At 32.0% G+C, this 19171-nt stretch overlaps 2 protein-coding genes across 3 annotated transcripts; one reads left to right on the top strand and one right to left on the bottom strand.

Moving 5' to 3' along the window:
• Window positions 1-8269: 8269 nt before the first annotated feature.
• On the bottom strand, window positions 8270-9930 carry LOC132718522 (uncharacterized). Its single transcript, XM_060702231.1, has one exon. The coding sequence runs from the start codon at window positions 9828-9830 to the stop codon at window positions 8721-8723; it is 1110 nt and encodes a 369-aa protein (XP_060558214.1). The 5' UTR covers window positions 9831-9930; the 3' UTR covers window positions 8270-8720.
• A 984-nt stretch (window positions 9931-10914) lies between these two features.
• Window positions 10915-19171, top strand: LOC132718492 (uncharacterized). 2 transcript variants are annotated; one of them, XM_060702189.1, is made up of 6 exons: window positions 10915-11046; window positions 12054-12098; window positions 12879-12935; window positions 13686-13742; window positions 17264-17311; window positions 18065-19170. In XM_060702189.1, the coding sequence occupies exons 1-6, from the start codon at window positions 10980-10982 to the stop codon at window positions 18202-18204; spliced, it is 414 nt and encodes a 137-aa protein (XP_060558172.1). In that variant the 5' UTR covers window positions 10915-10979; the 3' UTR covers window positions 18205-19170. The 2 variants fall into 2 exon arrangements, with proteins under 2 accessions (XP_060558172.1, XP_060558173.1); XM_060702190.1 differs by lacking the exon at window positions 12054-12098 and having other exon boundaries at window positions 10923-11046; window positions 18065-19171.

A 19171-nucleotide genomic window follows, 5' to 3' on the forward strand; every position in this document is an offset into this window, starting at 1 on the left:
ATAACTTCCAGCGTGAAGACCATTGTTCGTCCGTTGAAAGCCTTGGAACCCACTTAGCATCTTCAAGTCTTCTGTAAGAGTGTGCTGTACTGAGCTGTGACTGAAGAGAGATCCCGTATGAAAACCGGTGATCCTCAATCGGGTTTACCCTTGTTCATATTTTCGACTTAGTCCCTGCACGGTCATACAGTGACTCGTTGCCATCTCGGACGCGTTCATACTCTCTGTTGCAGACTACACTTTGCCAAAGTTACTGTTTACACCATTTCTAGATACTTTTTAGCTTGAAGCAAAAATGTTATATCGCGTATAACGTTTTTTAACATGTTATTGTTACAGCGGACATACATCAACCATGTGTGGATAACGTGAATATTCAACGTCAGTCAAGAATAGAGTATAGAAAATAGAATATGACAATAAAAGAGATATTTATTACAACTAGTTGATATCTGAATATAATAGATGTAAAGGTATATTTTTCATACACTTTTTCTTACTGTTCAATAAATACTCGTATTCTTACTTTATAAAGTTTAAAGATCCTGTAACACAATTTTTTCATTGTTTTATTTCATAAATTATTTATAAAGATATTACCCAATTTAACATTTAATGTAAATAAAGGGAGGTAATTAGAAATTTATTTTCCATAAATTCTAAGTCAAATTTTCCTAAAAGAAATGAATGCATTTTATGTATTGATTAAATATAATGTGCACAAATATTTGCAGTACACATTTTACATATTCTTCGATGTTTGAAAATTGTTTTATTTGCATAATTATATACATATAAAATTTTTTGCAAGTGTGGTATACACGCAGTAACAATATCAATCACAAAACATACAGGATCTTTAAACAAACACTTTTCAGTTTTCTATCCATTTTTTAAAAGTTTTCTTTAAACCCAAATAGAATTTAAAAGTTGATGATGTGAAAGTCGCCACAATTCGTGTACCAATTGTAAGAGGGCAAATACATAATAAAAATATCTCTGTGGCACATTTTAATGCAATAATGAGAAGAAAAACGCTGTTTACTTTAACACATAAATATAATTTAATTGTCTTTCAATTACTTTGATTACCTTAATTTTTTTTTAATATAGCCTCGAAATAACGTCAGTCACATGTTACTCTGTAGTTTTCATGATATTTACCTAGGCATTTATAAGTAACACAAATGAATTGTTCTAATTTGTGTACTAGAGCACATCGCCATTATATGATAGTTATATTACTTAGATGGCTTGTTTAATGTTAATTTGCACAACTTCATGCTTTATTTCTTATACCTCTAATTATTAAATATTCTAAAAATGATATAAAAAAATATTATGAATAAGTGAAAAGATTAAAACACTATTTTCAAATGTTTCCCCCTATAAAAAAAATATGAAGATTGTACTAAAAACAGAAAATATATTTTGCAAAATTTCCATTTTTTTTTCGGTTCAACAAATTTTATATCTGTCTAACAGACTAACGTATCTGCTGGCCTTTAGCATTTTGGTAAAGGCTGTGATTGTGTCATAAATGGTATATCAATCGATATAATAAAAATACTATAAAATCGTAAAAATGGTTTCGAGAATATCAAGTACAATGTACTTACATAACAGAATACTGTAAAACAACAAATTGGAAAAAGCATATACTATATGCCCCGGTATGAATATTAACTAAAATGCAAGAGTGATAAGAAAAATGTCACAATCACAGTTTTCTTTTCAAGATCACAGTGTGGCTGAATTTTTATTTGTCTCTTTTGGCAAGAAAGTGCATTTTCATATGAAGTTCATCATGAAAGGCGAAACCCATTTTTTGGAAATCCTTTTCGCAAATAAGGTTTGGTATATTTTCTTTTAACTCTGTGTCACATCGAAGAGTGAATTCAATATGTCTAGATACAACTTGGCATTCTCTGTTGATTGGATGTATTGAAATTTGTCCAAAAACTTCAATGACTTCATCTTCTGGCATATTACTACTTTCTATCGTAATTTTGCTGGGTTGGTCGCCGAAGAAAGTATTTGCATGCCCTATAGTTATGCTACATTGCGTTTTTGAACCAAGCAAGACAAGTTCAAACGGTGTCTGATTACACCAGCCTACAGACACATTGATATCTAAAAAGCTTCCATCCCAGTCCTTGTATTTTTCAATATTAACTATTTGGTTTGAATTAAGGTAAGCTTCATATTATCCTTTTACAACCTCAAGAAAAGTTTTAGGTTGAAGTCGAGAAACCATCCGTTCAAGGATCATACATTTCACTTCGGGATTAACTGATGTTTTTCGGTCTGCTCTGCTCTTTGGTATGACTCAAAGTCCACATTGGAAACAAGCTTAACGCATTTTTTCACAAGGTAAGGCATGTTGTATCGACTTGCCTGTCCTAAAATGTTGTAAAGATCATCAGATGAAATGACTCCATTGACCTGTTTCAACCGTTTTCCCTGGAAGTCCAAGTGCAGTATTGTTTTTTTCCTTGAAATCTGCATGAAACATGGTTTCGAAGACCGGTGACGCGTGCGCTAAAATAGCTTTTGTTACGTACAAGCGTTTACTCTCAACTATGAGAACAAAATCGTCTTTCCAAGTTTTTTCTGTGAAATCGAAAGTAGGCATTTTTTTGTATCCACCGTTTCCTTAAAATCGTTGTCATCATGAATATCTGCATCTTCCAAAGACGAGTTTTCATCAAGTTGTTGTTCCATCTTGGAATATCTAACTAATGTATGTAATTTAAAAATAATTTACTCGTTAGTTGCGGTGTTATGGCAACAACAGAATAAATGACAGTGTACGGTAAACACGGCATAAATACACACGGAGTTGGCCCACTGAATTTTCGCCCTATTTATTCTATAGGAAATACAACACATCTAAGGGTTAATTCTGGACACAGCATATCCTTTACAGGTAGTCGATTGCTATAAGTTTTTAACAGCAAAACTTTTCAATTCAATTTAGCCCCCAAAATAATGCATAAGCCCTGAGACATTTTCTGTAACTTTTAATTTGTATAATCACTATTAAAAAATCCAAAATAACAACTGGAGTGTATTCTGCACTCCATAGAAATGAAGTCCTGCAAAGGTATACAAAAAAACAATCTTTAGAGTACGTAGAAATGACACTTGATGTACACAATTACAAAACATATACTTAACATATAAACAGTCTTGCCAAGGGCCAAGAACTACTTTCTACAGGAGGTTAGGGCCTAATTCCATTCCGGGGTGACACCACATATCTATTATGAAAATGTCATTAAATTGGCGCTTCTCATTTCATCATTAAATATCAGAACTATCTAGAGAAAGAAATACTTCTCATGCACATACTGCCAAGTCATCATGACCTTTACACCGAACAGTATATCATCTGAACTGAACATAATGATGGTATCACACAACAGTTTGTGTTCACTACTGAACATAATGACCTCTGCACCGAACAGTATATCAACTGAACTGAACACAATGACGGTATCACACAACAATTTGCGTTCACTACTGAACATAATGACCTCTGCACTGAACAGTATGTCATCTGAACTGAACATAATGACCGTATCACACAACAATTTGTGTTCATTACTGAACATAATGACCTCTGCACCGAACAGTATATCATCTGAACTGAACATAATGATATAGTGCCATTCAACAGTTCTATTTCATAGGCACTTGATGGCAAAAAAAAATTATGGACTTCCCTTTGTGACCGGCTACCTGTCGTGATTTTTTTTTATCTATAACACACACATCAATTCATTAAAAATCTACCGACAAAACGTCTTTTTAAAAAATAGATAATTTAAATACACAGTTGATATATCTATTTTTTAAAAAAAAAAAACGTTTTGTCGGTAGATTTGTAATGAATTGAAAAGTGTAATATAGATAAAAATATATAAAAATCACGGCGGGAAGTCAACAGCATGCCATTGCAACTGAAAATAATGAAAGTATCACCCAATAATACACTGCCTCAGCCAAACAAAATGATAGTACCACTCAATTGTTTATTTTCATGGTTAAACATAATGAGAAGAGCACCAAACAGCATATTATTATTACCGAACATAATAACACCCTACAGCATATCTTTTTAACTCAACATAATTGTGTTACCACATGCCTGTTTGTTTTAAGAACTGAACATAACGACTAATGCACTCGACAGTACATTGAGTTGGCTGAAGAAAATGTAATCAGCACACAACACAACACTTCAATAACGGAGCACATTGGGATTTCCACCAACCATATTGGAATTTCGACCCAGCATATTGTATCTCGGACTCATAACCATGTATATTAGTCATTCTACACATAAGACAGTCCAGGTGTTCAATAGTCATGCAACTTTACGTGTATGAAGTTGTGCATATTTGGTTTCGCTCGTCGATTTAGAATTATTGCCCTTTACTTAGTCAAAATCAGCAATTTTTTACCTGCCATGCATGTTGTTAAAAAAAAACAACAATTAGATCTATTTAAGGTCTTGAATTTTTATATCAAAATTTGATAGCATATAATAATATTGTTGTGCACGTGAGGTTGTCATGTGGATTTGCACATTAATGAGTTTTTGTCCTTTACTAAGTCATAATTTGAAATGTTCACCTGTGTGGCTCTGTAGCTAAAAAGTGTTTGAAGCTGAGTAAAGAAACCTTACAAGATTTTTGGTCAGCATATGCTGTTGTGCATTTGGGATTTCACTTGTGAACTTGATTAGTGCTGTCATAGTTATAGCCATTGACTCAGTGAATTGTGTGTAGGTGGGTAGTGGGGCAAATGTGTCATATGGTTTAGATAAAATAAATTGCCATGCCAAAGGTAAATTTTCGACTTTTTGTGCCCCAACTTTAGGGGGGGGTGGCATTTAGATTTATCCTTGTCCGTCCGTCCGTTCTCGTTTGTGTCGCAGGTAACTCAAAAAGTATTTGACCTAAAGTCATGAAACTTAACAGGAATGTTGATAAGCATGTGCAGTTGTGCACCTGGGTATTTTTGTGTGGATTTATTCAGTATTTTTAGAGTTATTGCCCTTAAATTAGTAAAACTTTGCAATTTTCAACTTGTGTTGCATGTAACTAAATAAGGATTTGACAGAAAGTCATGAAACTTCACAGGAATGTTGATCAGTATGTGTAGTTGTGCGCCTGGGTACGTGGTTTCGTGTGGATTTATTTAGTATTTTTAGAGTTATTGCCCTTGACTTAGTAAAAATTTGCAATTTTCCATTTGTGTCGCATGTAACTCAAAAAGGATTTGACATAGTCATGAAACCTTACGGTAATGTTGCTCAGCATATGTAGTTGTGCACCAAACAGTCAAAACCATTTCATTATGTTGTGTTATTTATTCCTTGAGTGCTTGTGTTAGAATCAACCAACTTCACTGTCAAAGCTATGCACCTGGGACTTTGCATGTTGATTTTATTTCAGTTTTGTAAGAGTTATTCCCCTTGACTTACAGTTGTATAAATTTGCAATTTTCAACTTGTTCATGCATAGCTCAAAAAGTATTTCGCTTGTAGGCCTGAAAGTTTACAAGAATGTTGGTCAGCATGTGTACTTATGCACCTTGGGGTTTGCTAGTGGATTTATTCAGTATTTGTAAAGTTCTTGCCCTTGACTTAGTAAAGAATTTTTAGTGTTCAACTTGTGGCACATGTAGTCCAAAAATATTTGACCTAGAGTAATAAGATTGACAGAACAGTAGACTAGTTTAAGTATTAAATTTCATGATTTTGTAATCATTTTTTACAAAAACTTGTAAATTTATATTCAAATCAATAATTATAAATATCCAAAATAGTTAGCATAAAATTTCGGACCTAGCCGGGTCACGACTATGTTTCCTCATTTGACACCAGTACTGGTTAGTTCCAGGAAGCGGACTCTAAAGTGATTAGAATGTGTTTCGCAACCATGTTTAAACTAAAAGCTTGTAGATTTCTTAAGGGCCCTGGAATCATTTTGTTCAAGCAGCAAAAAATATAAAAAAAAAATTTAGTGCAAAAGGAAAATATAATTTTGTTCACATGGATATTGCGGTACGATACTCACGAAATATGTTTTGCGCTTATTTGGTGAAATATTTGTTTATAATACACTTTAAAAAATCTGTAAAATATATGTCTATTGTAACATATACTTTTAAAAAATTCGAGGAAATATTTGATTATTATCCATTTTTCAAAAAAATCGGTGAAATATTTGTTTATTATACACTTTCTATGATGATAATGATGATGATAATGCTGCTGAGTATGATGATGGTGATGAACATTGCGGTTGTGGTATTTACGACTCCGTCATTAGTTGTTTTGTTGTTGTTTTTTTTACTTTTTCGTTCTTTAAACTAAACGGATTTAAGTAAAAAAAAGAAAGAAAAAAGAACGCATGTGACGTATACGTTGATATTTTCATTTTTATGCGCATTTTTGGTAAGTTTGGTAAGTGACAAATACGTTGAAGAACTCAATCCAACCGAATATGGCACATTTTGTGTACCATATTCGGCTGAAGAGAGTGCCTTATTCGATCAAATATGTCACACTTGTGACAAATTCGAACCGAAAATATCACACGTGTGCCATATTCGGTCCTTGACATATATGGTCCGACAGGGTGTATGGATGAAAACGAGTCGATGTGGACTATGATAATAATTTGTTAATTTGGACGAAATAAAAACGAGACTGTATATGGTACGATATGGATTTAATATGGACATATTAGGACTCGAAATGAAAAGAAAAGGCTAAATTGATAAGATTACATCCAAAAAAATATTTATTTTGGACTATCACGTGGTGCAAACGCTGATAATTCATTGGTAATATCTTGTAAGGTGTGGATAAATATTATTCTTGCATATCAGACAGGAAAATCTTCTGTTAATACCGGTGCTAAAAACCTGTCTTAACCCCCGCCTCCCCGCCCGCACCCCACCAATGTGCGACAAGTCACGTTGTTTAGATAACGTCACCCCAAAGCTCCTTTCATAAATGAATTGCGTCTTTTGGATGACGTCATTGTGTCGTTATGAATGAAGTTGTAAATTCATTCCCTACTATAAGAAAAAAGTGCTAAATGAGAATATTAGTTTCGTAATTTCTTTCCGTAACATCATTTTTAAAATGCAAGAAAAAGAATCAAACACCGGTGCTAGAAAGCCCTGTCTTACACCCCCATGTAAGACAAGTCGCGTGCTTTAAATGACGTCATTGACGCGCGCCTTTTATGAATGAATCGCGTTCTTAGGATGACGTCATTTTTCCGTTATGAATGAAGTTGTAAGTTCATACGCTACTATAAGAAAAAAGTGCGTAATGAGAATATCAGTTTTCATAATTTCTGTTCCGAAAATAATTGACATGTAATATGCAAGACAAAGAATCAAACACCGGCTGTTGGTACAGACGGGAATATCTAGCTCTCGGGTAACTGTTTAGCGGAAACTCGGCAGAGCCTCGTTACCGCCGTAAACAGTTACCCTCGAGCTAGATATTCCAGTCTGTACCGGCAGCCGGTGTAAGATTCTTATAATCTACCGTTTACACCGGTGCTAGAAAACCCTGTTTTTGACGTCATTCCCGCGCGCCTTTATGAATGAATTGCGTTCTTAGAATGACGGAATTTTACCGTTATGAATGAAGTTGTACTAGAAGTAAAAAACTACTGAATTTTGTAATTTCTGTATTATTATCACAAAGTTGACCTCTGATCGATAGGTAGTAGAATTTGATAAGATGTTTTAACATAAACTAATTTATTTTATGCACAAGACTAGACCTTTTTGTCATTGTTAGTTACTTTTTCTAGGCGAGTTTTTGTCAAAAAGACAAATGTTCTACAAAAGACGAAATGATACCTTTTCGCGCAGCATATCGAAAAAAAGTTCTGCAAAGTAAACGTTTTTCTTAATATTTCTGAATAAAATTTATTGATTTGTGTTTAAACGTAAATTGAATCGTATTAAAATCAGACGACTTACACATCATCGTCTCTTTTATTGGAGGCCCTTTAACGTTTCCGTAATTTTAAGCAATTTGTTCTTTTAGTGTACAAGTTTCACATAATATATTTAGCGCGCTGTGATACTATTAATTGAACCAGCCTCGTATCTACTTTCAAAGTTATTGTTAGTTTGGTAAACATATTTCTAATCTGAAAGGTGCACAGAAATGCTACTGTTTAGTTGTATTGTTTCAGAAATGGTAAGAAAACTAAAAAAGTATAAGTGACGTAATAAAGAAACTCTTTATTGACACTATACTAACCGTATAATGATATGCATAAAGTTATAGTAATGCTATCAGAATAAAATAAAACAAAACTATTATAAACTTAATTAATGTCCCATTGCCTCATTCAGTAACATGTTGATATTATGAAGAAAAATTTCTGTACTGATTAAGTATCAAAACATCATATTTCGACCAAATAGGAAAATATTCCTAACCAGTAACTATATCATTATAGAAACGTTTGCTTTTCTTTATACCTATAAAGTCCTTATTTTACAATGAGTCTAAAATGAATGTTTGTCATAAAATGTTTTATGTTAAGCAAATGAAAATGATATAATACACATTTCTGATCCGCTCTATGATATAAAAGTCTATGAGATTTACACTATGCTGTGTCTAGTGAATGACAAAATGTTGTCATGCCCAAGTAAATATGATCACTTCAATTACTAATTTCAGTTAAATCGAGTTTCTTCGCCAACAGTAGTAATTCAACATCTAGTTTACCATGGTAGACGTAACCACTTCTTGGGAAATTCGCGACGATTCCGCCCGAGCATCGTAAAGTTGGTATTTTAACCTCTATGTCCGTTTGTTCACTGCTGTATTCGAAGTTAATTTGGCTTTTCTTTTCACTGTGCTCCCCGCTGATAGGTTTTATGACGATTCTTCCGAACATTTTGATCTTTTGAACTTCAGCTCCTGTAGTACTGCGTTTTACCTTGAAGATGCTGGATTCAAAGCTCGTGTCTACAATACACATGACACAATTAGCTTCAATACCATGCATGCATACTTTGAATGACTTCCATTTATTGATATAAAACGTTATCTTCAGCAAGTTTCCATCCCAATCCTTATAATCTTTAATTTCAGGTATATATTTTGGTTCAAGGTAAGATTCATAGTATCTTTTCAAAACTTCAAGAAAATTCTTTGGTTGAAGACGAGAAACCATTCTATCAAGGATCATACATTTCACTTCCGGTTTGATTTTCAGGATTTTTTCTGCTCTGTGGAATGATTCTACTTTCCTACCTGATGCAACATCAACGCAGTTTTGCAATAGAGATGTCATATTGTAAAGGCTAGCCTGCTCTAATACTCTGTAAAGTTCATCAGATGATATGGTTCCATTGACTTGCCTTAGTAGAAACGCCTCGCACTTCGACTTAAGATTCGATACCTGGTATTCGTCAGCTAAAGGAAGTACGGCATTAACGTTTTCAAAACTAATTTCGGCCTGAAGTGGATAAATGCATCGCAGAAATTGCTGTAAATCTTCAACTTTTTTACCAGGAAGTTCAAGCTCAGATGCGCCTTTCTCCTTAAATTCTGCTTGAAACATCGTATCGAACACAGGAGATGCGTACGCTAATATAGCTTTTGCAACATGTAATCGTTTATTTTCAACAATAAGAACAAAATCGTCTTTCCATGTTTTTTCGGTGAAATCGAAAGTAGGCGTTTCATTTTCATCGCCAATTTCCTTACATTTTTCGTCACTATCAACGGTTACATCTTCCGTTGCTTCAACAAGCTGTGTTTCCATCTCCGATGTATAATGCAAGTATAATTATGGAAATTTGCAAATGATTACCGCTTTAATTTACATATCATATTTTGCCAACATTAACCCGGATGTTTCTATTTTTATTATAGCAACAAACGAAGAAATGACAGAACACGGTACACACGGCATTTTCTAAATTTTAGATGGGCATTATATCTGTACTGACTATTAATTGATAATTTAATCAGGTATATTTAGAAATAAAAGTTGTTGTTTTTATTTTCATATGTACATACTGATAAACCAAGGTTGAGTTAATGATGAATTGTAGTACTTTGTGGTACCGTAACATAGAGTTCCAGTTTACCATAAAAATTGTTTGTTTGTCTGTTTACAAAGAAACTGAAATTGCCCCTCACAACAAAAAGGTATCACAAAATCAATAATGAGTGAACATTTCTAATATTGCGGTATCCCTTATCTCACGGTGGTGGCCAGTGTTAGCATTGGTCAAAGTTGACCTTTGATATTCATTATTCATACTGCTGAAAACCAAGTTTCACTCTAAAAAGTTTATAACATGTAGGTGTTATGCAAAACAGATCAACACTTTACAAACTTGCAAAAAAGAAGAAAACCCGGTATACCGCTAAAATTGAGCGTGTATCGGAAACAATCACCGTTTGTGTTACAATGATAAATTTAGTTTGATAACAAGATCTATAGCATGAAAATAGTTTTGTCATATTAGCCAGTTTTAAGTGTTAAAACATACAGAATGTTATTTTGGTTACATCTATAGATGAGGTATATATTTGCTACATTTGTTTAAATTTAATAATACTTTAACAGATTGTAGAAAAAAAATCACTTCAATTGCTTTAAAAGAACATAAAAAAAAACTAAACAATTTCAATCAGTTTTTACATGCTGTACATTTTAAAATATAATTCGTTCAAATACAACTTGATCTGTGTAGCATTTACCTAATAGTCGGCCTAGATCTAGAGAAGTACTGACCCGTTGTTATTATAAACAACGTGTACAACCCGAACGAAAAGTTAGATATAATTATGTATATCCACCAATACAATCTCAACACAAGAAATCTATATATAGCATGCATTGCTATATATAAGACGGCGTCTTCAAAGTTGCATTTTGTTACATACTGTTCTAAACAGAGAAATGGATAAAAAGTTTTTGCTGACTGCGTCAATGCTTGTATTTGTGGCAATTATCTGCTTACCTACTGGTAAGTATTTATTTGATGCTCATTTCTAAGTCTTGCAATGTAAATTATTCAAATTTTTGAAAAGATAAAGTTAAACTAAGTTCGTATTATACATTAAGATATTTATATTATTTTTTTATACTTCATATACTCAGAAAAGTCGATTTAAGTATTATGTCTTATATTGCATCTTGGTATAAATATATATTAAAGAAAGAGGTTTATAACAAGGTCTTTAACCTAATGTACATGTATGTCATTCTGATGAGATGCTTTTGTTGTTAAACGCATTAAAACGACATTTAAAAGAGAAATGGAAACAATTATTTATTTCTGATACGATAAATATATTATTCTTAATCAACTTCAAATCTAATTTTTTGATATATTGGTATTTTTTAGTAATAGAAGACGATTTCTGCGCATATGGTTTGCGCATATTTAACGTTAATTCTTTTTTTCTTCTTCTTCAAAGTTATATATATATATCAGTCTCTTAATTATTTAACTACGCATCTACACATCACAGCATATAAACATATTTGATAGAGAAATAAAATTTTTATTTTAATTAAATGTGAGACTGTATTACCACAAACAGTTTTCTAATTTTTGTTAGATCTGTATTTTCATCTTTTAAATGTCGTTATGTACAAAAAAATAAATTTATGACCGGTGTATTTTATTTCCAAAAATAGTGACACATTTAACGTACCATACGCTAATCTTGAATCATTTTGGAAATTGTGAACTGATTCATTTTAATATACTAAGTTATGAAATAGAGCAAATGGCAAGTACAATAGATTTATCACCTGCATTGTATAATTTACTTCTGGGACATTTATGAAACTTTGTTTAATCAATTTTGATGCATATGTAATAACTAAGTAAATGGACAAGAATGTTTACAGCTTTTGTTTCCTTTTCTATTCTTGTACATGGCCAATACAATGCTTCTTTGTATTATGCATAATAAAAAAATCTTATCAGTAAACAATTGTGGTTATTTTTTGTTGTTGTTTTAGGAGAGGCTGCGCCAAAGTATGATTCTGCTGTATATATTTTAAAAGGTGAATATTTAAATATTACATCTATTTCACATATCAAAGTTCTTTATCTGTACATAATACTTTAAAAGTTTAATTACCACAAATTACCACAATACGGTATACTAGTGGCACGTTTAATGTTTTTTTTTCTTACGTCGAAAACGAATTTGCTAACATTATCCATATTCAATTTTAAAGTTTTTAATGAGTTTTTTTTCTTCTTCAAAGTTATATATCAGTCTCTTAATTATTTAACAATGCATTTACACATCACAGCATATAATCATATTTGATATAGAAATGAAAAACTTATTTTAATTAAATGTGATTCTATATAACCACAAACAATTTCCTAAATTTTGTTAGATCTGTATTTTCATCTAGTAAATGTCGTTATGTACAAAATACAAATTTAAGACCGGTGTATTTTATTCCCAAAAATAGTGACACATTTAACGTATCATACGCTAATCTTGAATCATTTTGGAAATTGTGAACTGATTCATTTTAATATACTAAGTTATGAAATAGAGCAAATGGCAAGTACAATAGATTTGTCGCCTGCATTCTGCAAAATAAATTTACTTCTGGGACATTTATGAAACTTTGTTTAATCAATTTTGACACATATGTAATTACTAAGTAAATGGGCAACAATGTTTACAGCTTTTGTTTCTTTTTCTATTCTTGTACATGGCAAAATACAATGCTTCTTTGTATTATGCATAATAAAAAAATCTTATACTTGAGTACAGTCTTCTTTCAGTAAACAATTGTGGTTATTTTTTGTTGTTGTTTTAGGAAAGGCTGCGCAAAACGGACAACCATTAAATGAGTCTGCTGTATATATTACAAAAGGTGAATATTCAAATATTACATCAATGTCACATATCAAAATTCTTATCTGTACATAATACTTTAAAAGTTTAATTACCACAAATTACCACAATACGGTATATTAGTGGCACGTTTAATGTAAATTTTCTTACGTTGAAAACGAATTTGCTAACATTATCCATATTCAATTTTAAAGTTTTAAATAAGTTTTTTTCTTCAAAGTTATATCAGTCTCTTAATTATTTAACAACGCATTTACACATCACAGCATATAATCATATTTGATTTAGAAATGAAAAACTTATTTTAATTAAATGTGATTCTATATAACCACAAACAATTGCCTAAATTTTGTTAGATCTGTAATTTCACCTAGTAAATGTCGTTATGTACAAAAAATAAATTTAAGACAGGTGTATTTTATTCCCAAAAATAGTGACACATTTAACGTATCATACGCTAATCTTGAATCATTTTGGAAATTGTGAACTGATTCATTTTAATATACTAAGTTATGAAATAGAGCAAATGGCAAGTACAATAGATTTGTCATCTGCATTCTGCAAAATAATTTACTTCTGTGACATTTATGAAACTTTGTTTTACCATTTTTGACACATTTTTAGTTAAAGGAACAACAGTGTTTACAGCTTTCGTTTCTATTTTTATTCTTGTACATGGCAAAATACAATGCTTCTTTGTATTATGCATAATAAAAAAATCGTTTTCTGTTAGGAAACAATTGTGGTTATTTTTTGTTGTTGTTTTTAGAAGAGGCTGCGCCAAACGGACAACAAATAGTTGAATCTCCTGTATATATTACAAAAGGTGAATATCTATGTCACATATCAAAATTCTTTATCTGTACATAATACTTTAAAAGTTTAATTACCACAAATTACCTCAATACGGTATACTAGTGGCACGTTTAATGTAAATTTTCTTACATCGAAAACGAAATTGCTTACATTATCCATATTCCATTTTAAACTATCTCTGTGAAATCAAATAAACGCAAACTCCATTGAGTGAAAAATGATCATTCAAAGTCATTCATTACACTCAAAAGTAGTAATGTGACATATCAAGGGGTTCATACCATGCGCGCGCATCCTTAAAATTCTGATACCGCGAATATTTCAACCGGTATTTTGAACAAACACGATTCATGTCAAGCAATAAGAATAGATTTGAATTTAATTTCTTTTGCAAAGAAGATGTCCTTACTTCTAGTTTTAATATTCCAAATGACTTGACACAGGTCTTCCTTTTTTGGCAGTATTTCGCGCTGAATGCGATTTTGATTCTGGATACTGCGTACACCCGGCGTTGAAATGTTACAGAAAATGAGAAATTGTCGTTTTAACAGAAAGTTTCACACAGCTGTAAGTTAGTTTATTATAGAACCTGTTTCTTTTTACACAAAATAGACATTATGATACTGCGTACACTTTCAAAAAAAATCAAGATACTGCGTACAGATTTATGTACACTTTCTTCAAAGCACTCTCAGTTCATAATGGGATCAAACGATGACACTGGCGGGCAAAAAGTAATAAAAGGATAATTAAAATAAAAAAATCAAATTCTGTGATAAAGTATGATCCCTTAAAATGTAGATGTGCAGTAATATAATCACAAAGGCCGTAGGCCAACATCATATAGTGCTATACATGTATGTATAACACAGAGCAAACAAAAGCAATATGTTTTTTCCATTCTAACACGTCAAGAAAACTTAAACATAATATACCGTGTGGTTTACAACTTATGGATATTTTTCTGAACTAAAACTTTGCTATTAGAAGGGATCTTTTTCAGAAATGAGGAAACTTAATACATTGAAATATATAATATCATCATTATGACAAATGTTTTCCTATTGCTCATTGTTAAGAAACAAATAATTACATTCAGGTAACAAATTACACGAGCAAACTGATTGTTTCTAAACAAATGTTTTAAATATGTATAAAAATGTTATCCTACCCTACCCACCTTTAGCATTTATTTGGCCATTTCACTATGTAAAAAGCAGAATTCAAAGTATCCCTAAAATTTACCACAAGGAGGGGCTGTTTTCAAAATTTGCCTATATTCTTTTTAAAGTATATTGGTTGATCTTGCAAAATATAAAATACATTTACCGTGTAGTTTTTATGTTATTAAACTTTAAAAATATCTGATATACTATTTGCTATTAAATTTGGCATTATTTAGCAAATAAATACCTACAAAAATTAAAATCAAACACTTTTTTTCTACCCAAATGGAATCTAAGAGATACATAAGTACTGTTAAAAATAAAAAAGAAAGAAGAAAAGTTGCCCCGAATGGGATTTGAACCAACCCCCGTCAGTTTCAATACAGTTGACAGTTATTTTAGTGTATTTGAAAACGCTTCAAAGTGGAGTTAATGCATTAGGGGTGGTTTACCTTAATTATACTATAGGCGCGTTCATGAAGAATGGTTCTTTTTCATGTCGATCTATTTTTGGTATATGATAAATAGAATATTAAAGTCGTGTAAGTTTAATACTAAGTTTATTATACTCGTTGAATATAAAAATATTGTGCTCGCCAGAGCCTCGCATAATATAATTTTATTCTAGTCGTTAAAGAAATTCCGTATTAAATTTGCATGTGTGTCGCTTTTGCGTCTCTCCGTAAAAATGATATTGCACGGCCGTGTTCATTAAACGCATATGACATGACGTCAAAATATATTCACGGCCGTGCAATACCATGTTTTACGGAGACGCAAAAGCAGTATGGGTATGTGATAAACAGAGTATATTGAATGAGAGCATCAACCGATTGAAAAGCCTTTAAAGAACGTTAATTTTAGAAACACTGAGGCGAAAACAATATAGTCCAACTATAGTTTTTCTTGACGTGTTAGAATGGAAAAAAATCTCTGTTATACATATAGCACGATATATCGTTCAAATGTCCGTAGGCCTACGGCCTTTGTGATTATATTACTGCACATCTTAACTCCATACTGTTTTATATTATAGCATAGTCCACTAAAAATCAAGATATATTTCCTTGTTTAACCACCCTGAAATTTATTTTCTCACTTTACTTTATACAAGGTTCTAATCATACGAGTTTTATTAACTTGTTTGCCTAAGAGCATTAAGGCCGTTTACGATACGAATTTTCTGATTTTGCATTTCGTGCATACGCATTCTAAGTAGGGCAAAAGTTATAAAAAAGAATATTTAATATCGGTATTCAACAACTTCATAAATGACTTGATGTTATGTGAAAGATTAAACATTAGTTTAGAACAGTTTATTTTGATATATAATAGGTGTACGAAGGTTAGCTAGTGCATATGAAAGCACTGAACTCCTAATTAAGAGATCGTGAATACAAAATTTATGGGCACTATTTCTCTTTCTATTTTCATTTTCCATAATGGATATCAAACTTGCGTCCAGAGTTGTGACATTTCATACATGTCAATACCCAGAAAAGAAAAAATACACACATTCCTATTCAAAGGTCACATTTGTAAGGACCATCTTAACGATGTCGATCGTCCTTCATGTTGGCTGGAGAAGAATTAGAGACATTTTGTTCGCCAGTGTTCTCAATTTGATCCCATTATGAACTAAGACTGCTGCGAAGAAAGTGTAGACAGATTCAAAAACATATAAATGTGTACGCAGTATCCTAACATTTTGAGAGTGAACGCAGTATCATAATGTCTGTTTCCTGTAAATAGTTCGTTTTAAGACATTTTTCATACAAAGGAAAAGATCAAAAATGTATTTGTGAAATAGATTCTAAAATAAACTTACTTCCAGTCGTGTGAAACTTTCAGTTTAATCGACAATTTCTCAATCTCTGTAACATTTCAACGCCGGGTGTACGCAGTATCCAGAATCAAAATTGCATTCAACGCAAAATACTGACAAGAAAGGAAAGACCTGTGTCAAGCCATTTGGAATATTACAACTAGAAGTAAGGACATCTTACAAAAGATATTAAATTCAAATATATTCTGATTGCTTTACATGGCTCGTGTTTGTTCAAAATACAGGTTGAAAAAGTGTTCGCGGTATCAGAATTTTGAGGATGCGCGCGTATGGTATGACCCCCTTGTATCTGTTCTGAGAAGTTTATTTACAACCAATAATTTCTACATACAGCAAGGACACGTTCATTTACAAAGAAAATTAAAAATCGCAGTGAATATAATGTTTATGTTGTCGTATCATAGTTTCATTGCAATACAATACAATACTTCTGTGTAGTATGCATAATAAAAAAATCGTATTCTTGTGTACAGTCTTCTATCAGTAAACAATTGTGGTTGATTTTTGTTGTTGTTTTAGGAGATACTGTAGAACCAAGTTATGCTCCTCCTGTATATATTACAAAAGGTAAATATTCAAATATTACATCTATGTCACATATCAAAATTCTTTATCTGTACATGATACTTAAAAAGTTTAATTACCACAAATTACCATAATACGGTACTCTTGTGGCACGTTTAATGTAAATTTTCTTACATCGAAAACGAAATTGCAAACATTATCCACATTCAGTGTATCTTTGTGAAATCAGATAAATGCAAAATTCCACTGAGTGAAAAATGACCATTCGAAGTCATTCATTACATTCAGAAGTAGTAGTGTGACATCTGTTCTGGGAAAGTTTATTTACAAATTAATGTCCGCCCAATAATTTCTACATTCGGCAAGGAAACGTTCATTTGCACAATAAGTTCTGCGAAGGATATGAAACAAAACACCAGTGAATATACTGTTTAAGTGGTCGTATCATAGTTTCATTGTGCTTTAAAAGACATTTTTAATTTAAGCATTATCTATATATGTTCAATTTGTTCAATAAGCTGAAGTAGGCCCTATCAGTGTTTTTGGTCAAGGCACGCAGGTTCATCAATCTTCAATAGGCATGTGTCCTGTTCCCCAACATCATTGTATCGTTGCACAAGACTTCGATACAAAAGTAAGGTGTTTGCTGAACGTCGTGTCACATCTAAGCCAGTCTTGTATCATTTAATCTTCTTGTTAAACAATGATAACAAGCGTTATGCAGTGTCTGTTGTACGGTCCATTTTGTTAATTTTCTATCGATTCACAATAAGCATGTACAGTAATTTTTTATAGATGTGACTGACTCTCCAAAAACTGACCCTGCCAGAAACACGACGGACAAGACAAGTGGTCATCAGGATGGAAGCGCCAGTTGTACGGACAAAAAGAAAAAACTAGTGCCGTTGCTTTTTCGCCTTGTAAGACATAGATAACAAATTTTAATATAATGTAAGATATTCAGTATATATTGTCACAATAACAACGCTATAATAAACATCAATTTCTGTAATCTTTATCATTTCTCATTGTATATATACTAGTATATTCTTTTTTTGTGCTGATGAAATATAGCAATCATGGTAAGCATACATATACCAACGTACATGTAAATTTATAAAATTTATGAAGTATGTAACGAAGTTTATTATTAATGACTGTAAAGTCATTCATTTGACATCGTTTTTATCTTTTCATACATTTTTTAATTATAAAATTATACTTCACTAAACTTTTCCTAGAATATTAAGCCAATGTCAAAAAGTATGAAATAGTATTTTCAATGGTATGTACTTGTCAAGCCTTCGAATATTATAAAAAATTGATGTTAATGTTTTTGTTGGTTATTTCCATCTAAAGGTTTTGCTGTGAATTTGACAAATTTTGTTAACTAAACAGAAATATGTTAAAAATGTAGTTTAGTTTGTTGAAGCTATTGCAACACTTTACAAAAAAAAAGTGAGTAACATCTAAGTCACATTAGACTGGAAGAATTCCGAGCATGCTTAATTTAAATTAAAGTATGCGTCCTTTCAAATATGACTTAAAATATGATATATATTATTGAACAAATAATAGAATTACGATACCATATATGTGTTAGGAATATACTTGCTTGTCGCACCAACACAGTAAATGCCATGTGGCGACTTCCCAGCTAAATTGGTGGAAGACTACAACAGGTGCCACTCCGTGCACGAGCGGGCATCCTAGTAGAACCACTGACGTTCCGTAAGCTAGCTGGATATTTTCCTCACAATCCAAAGTCCCTTGCGGGATTCGAAGCCAAAGCGGTGAAAGACAAGTTGTTTGAAGTCAAAGATCTTAACCACTTAGCCACAAACAGACGGACAGAAATGATTCTACGGCTGCTACATATTTCATTTCTTTAAATAAATATGG

Source organism: Ruditapes philippinarum, unplaced genomic scaffold (genome assembly GCF_026571515.1).
Source record: "Ruditapes philippinarum isolate M1 unplaced genomic scaffold, ASM2657151v2 ctg386_1_1_1_1, whole genome shotgun sequence".
In the NCBI taxonomy this organism is placed as follows: domain Eukaryota; kingdom Metazoa; phylum Mollusca; class Bivalvia; order Venerida; family Veneridae; genus Ruditapes; species Ruditapes philippinarum.

Bases quoted from the DNA above. Each gene is read 5' to 3' on its own strand.
- LOC132718522 (XM_060702231.1), bottom strand. From the start codon at position 9,830: ATGGAAACACAGCTTGTTGAAGCAACGGAAGATGTAACCGTTGATAGT.
- LOC132718492 (XM_060702189.1), top strand. From the start codon at position 10,980: ATGGATAAAAAGTTTTTGCTGACTGCGTCAATGCTTGTATTTGTGGCA. The intron at 11,047-12,053 runs GTAAGTATTTAT...TTGTTGTTTTAG, and splicing joins AATTATCTGCTTACCTACTG to GAGAGGCTGCGCCAAAGTAT. The intron at 17,312-18,064 runs GTAAATATTCAA...AATTTTTTATAG, and splicing joins TCCTGTATATATTACAAAAG to ATGTGACTGACTCTCCAAAA.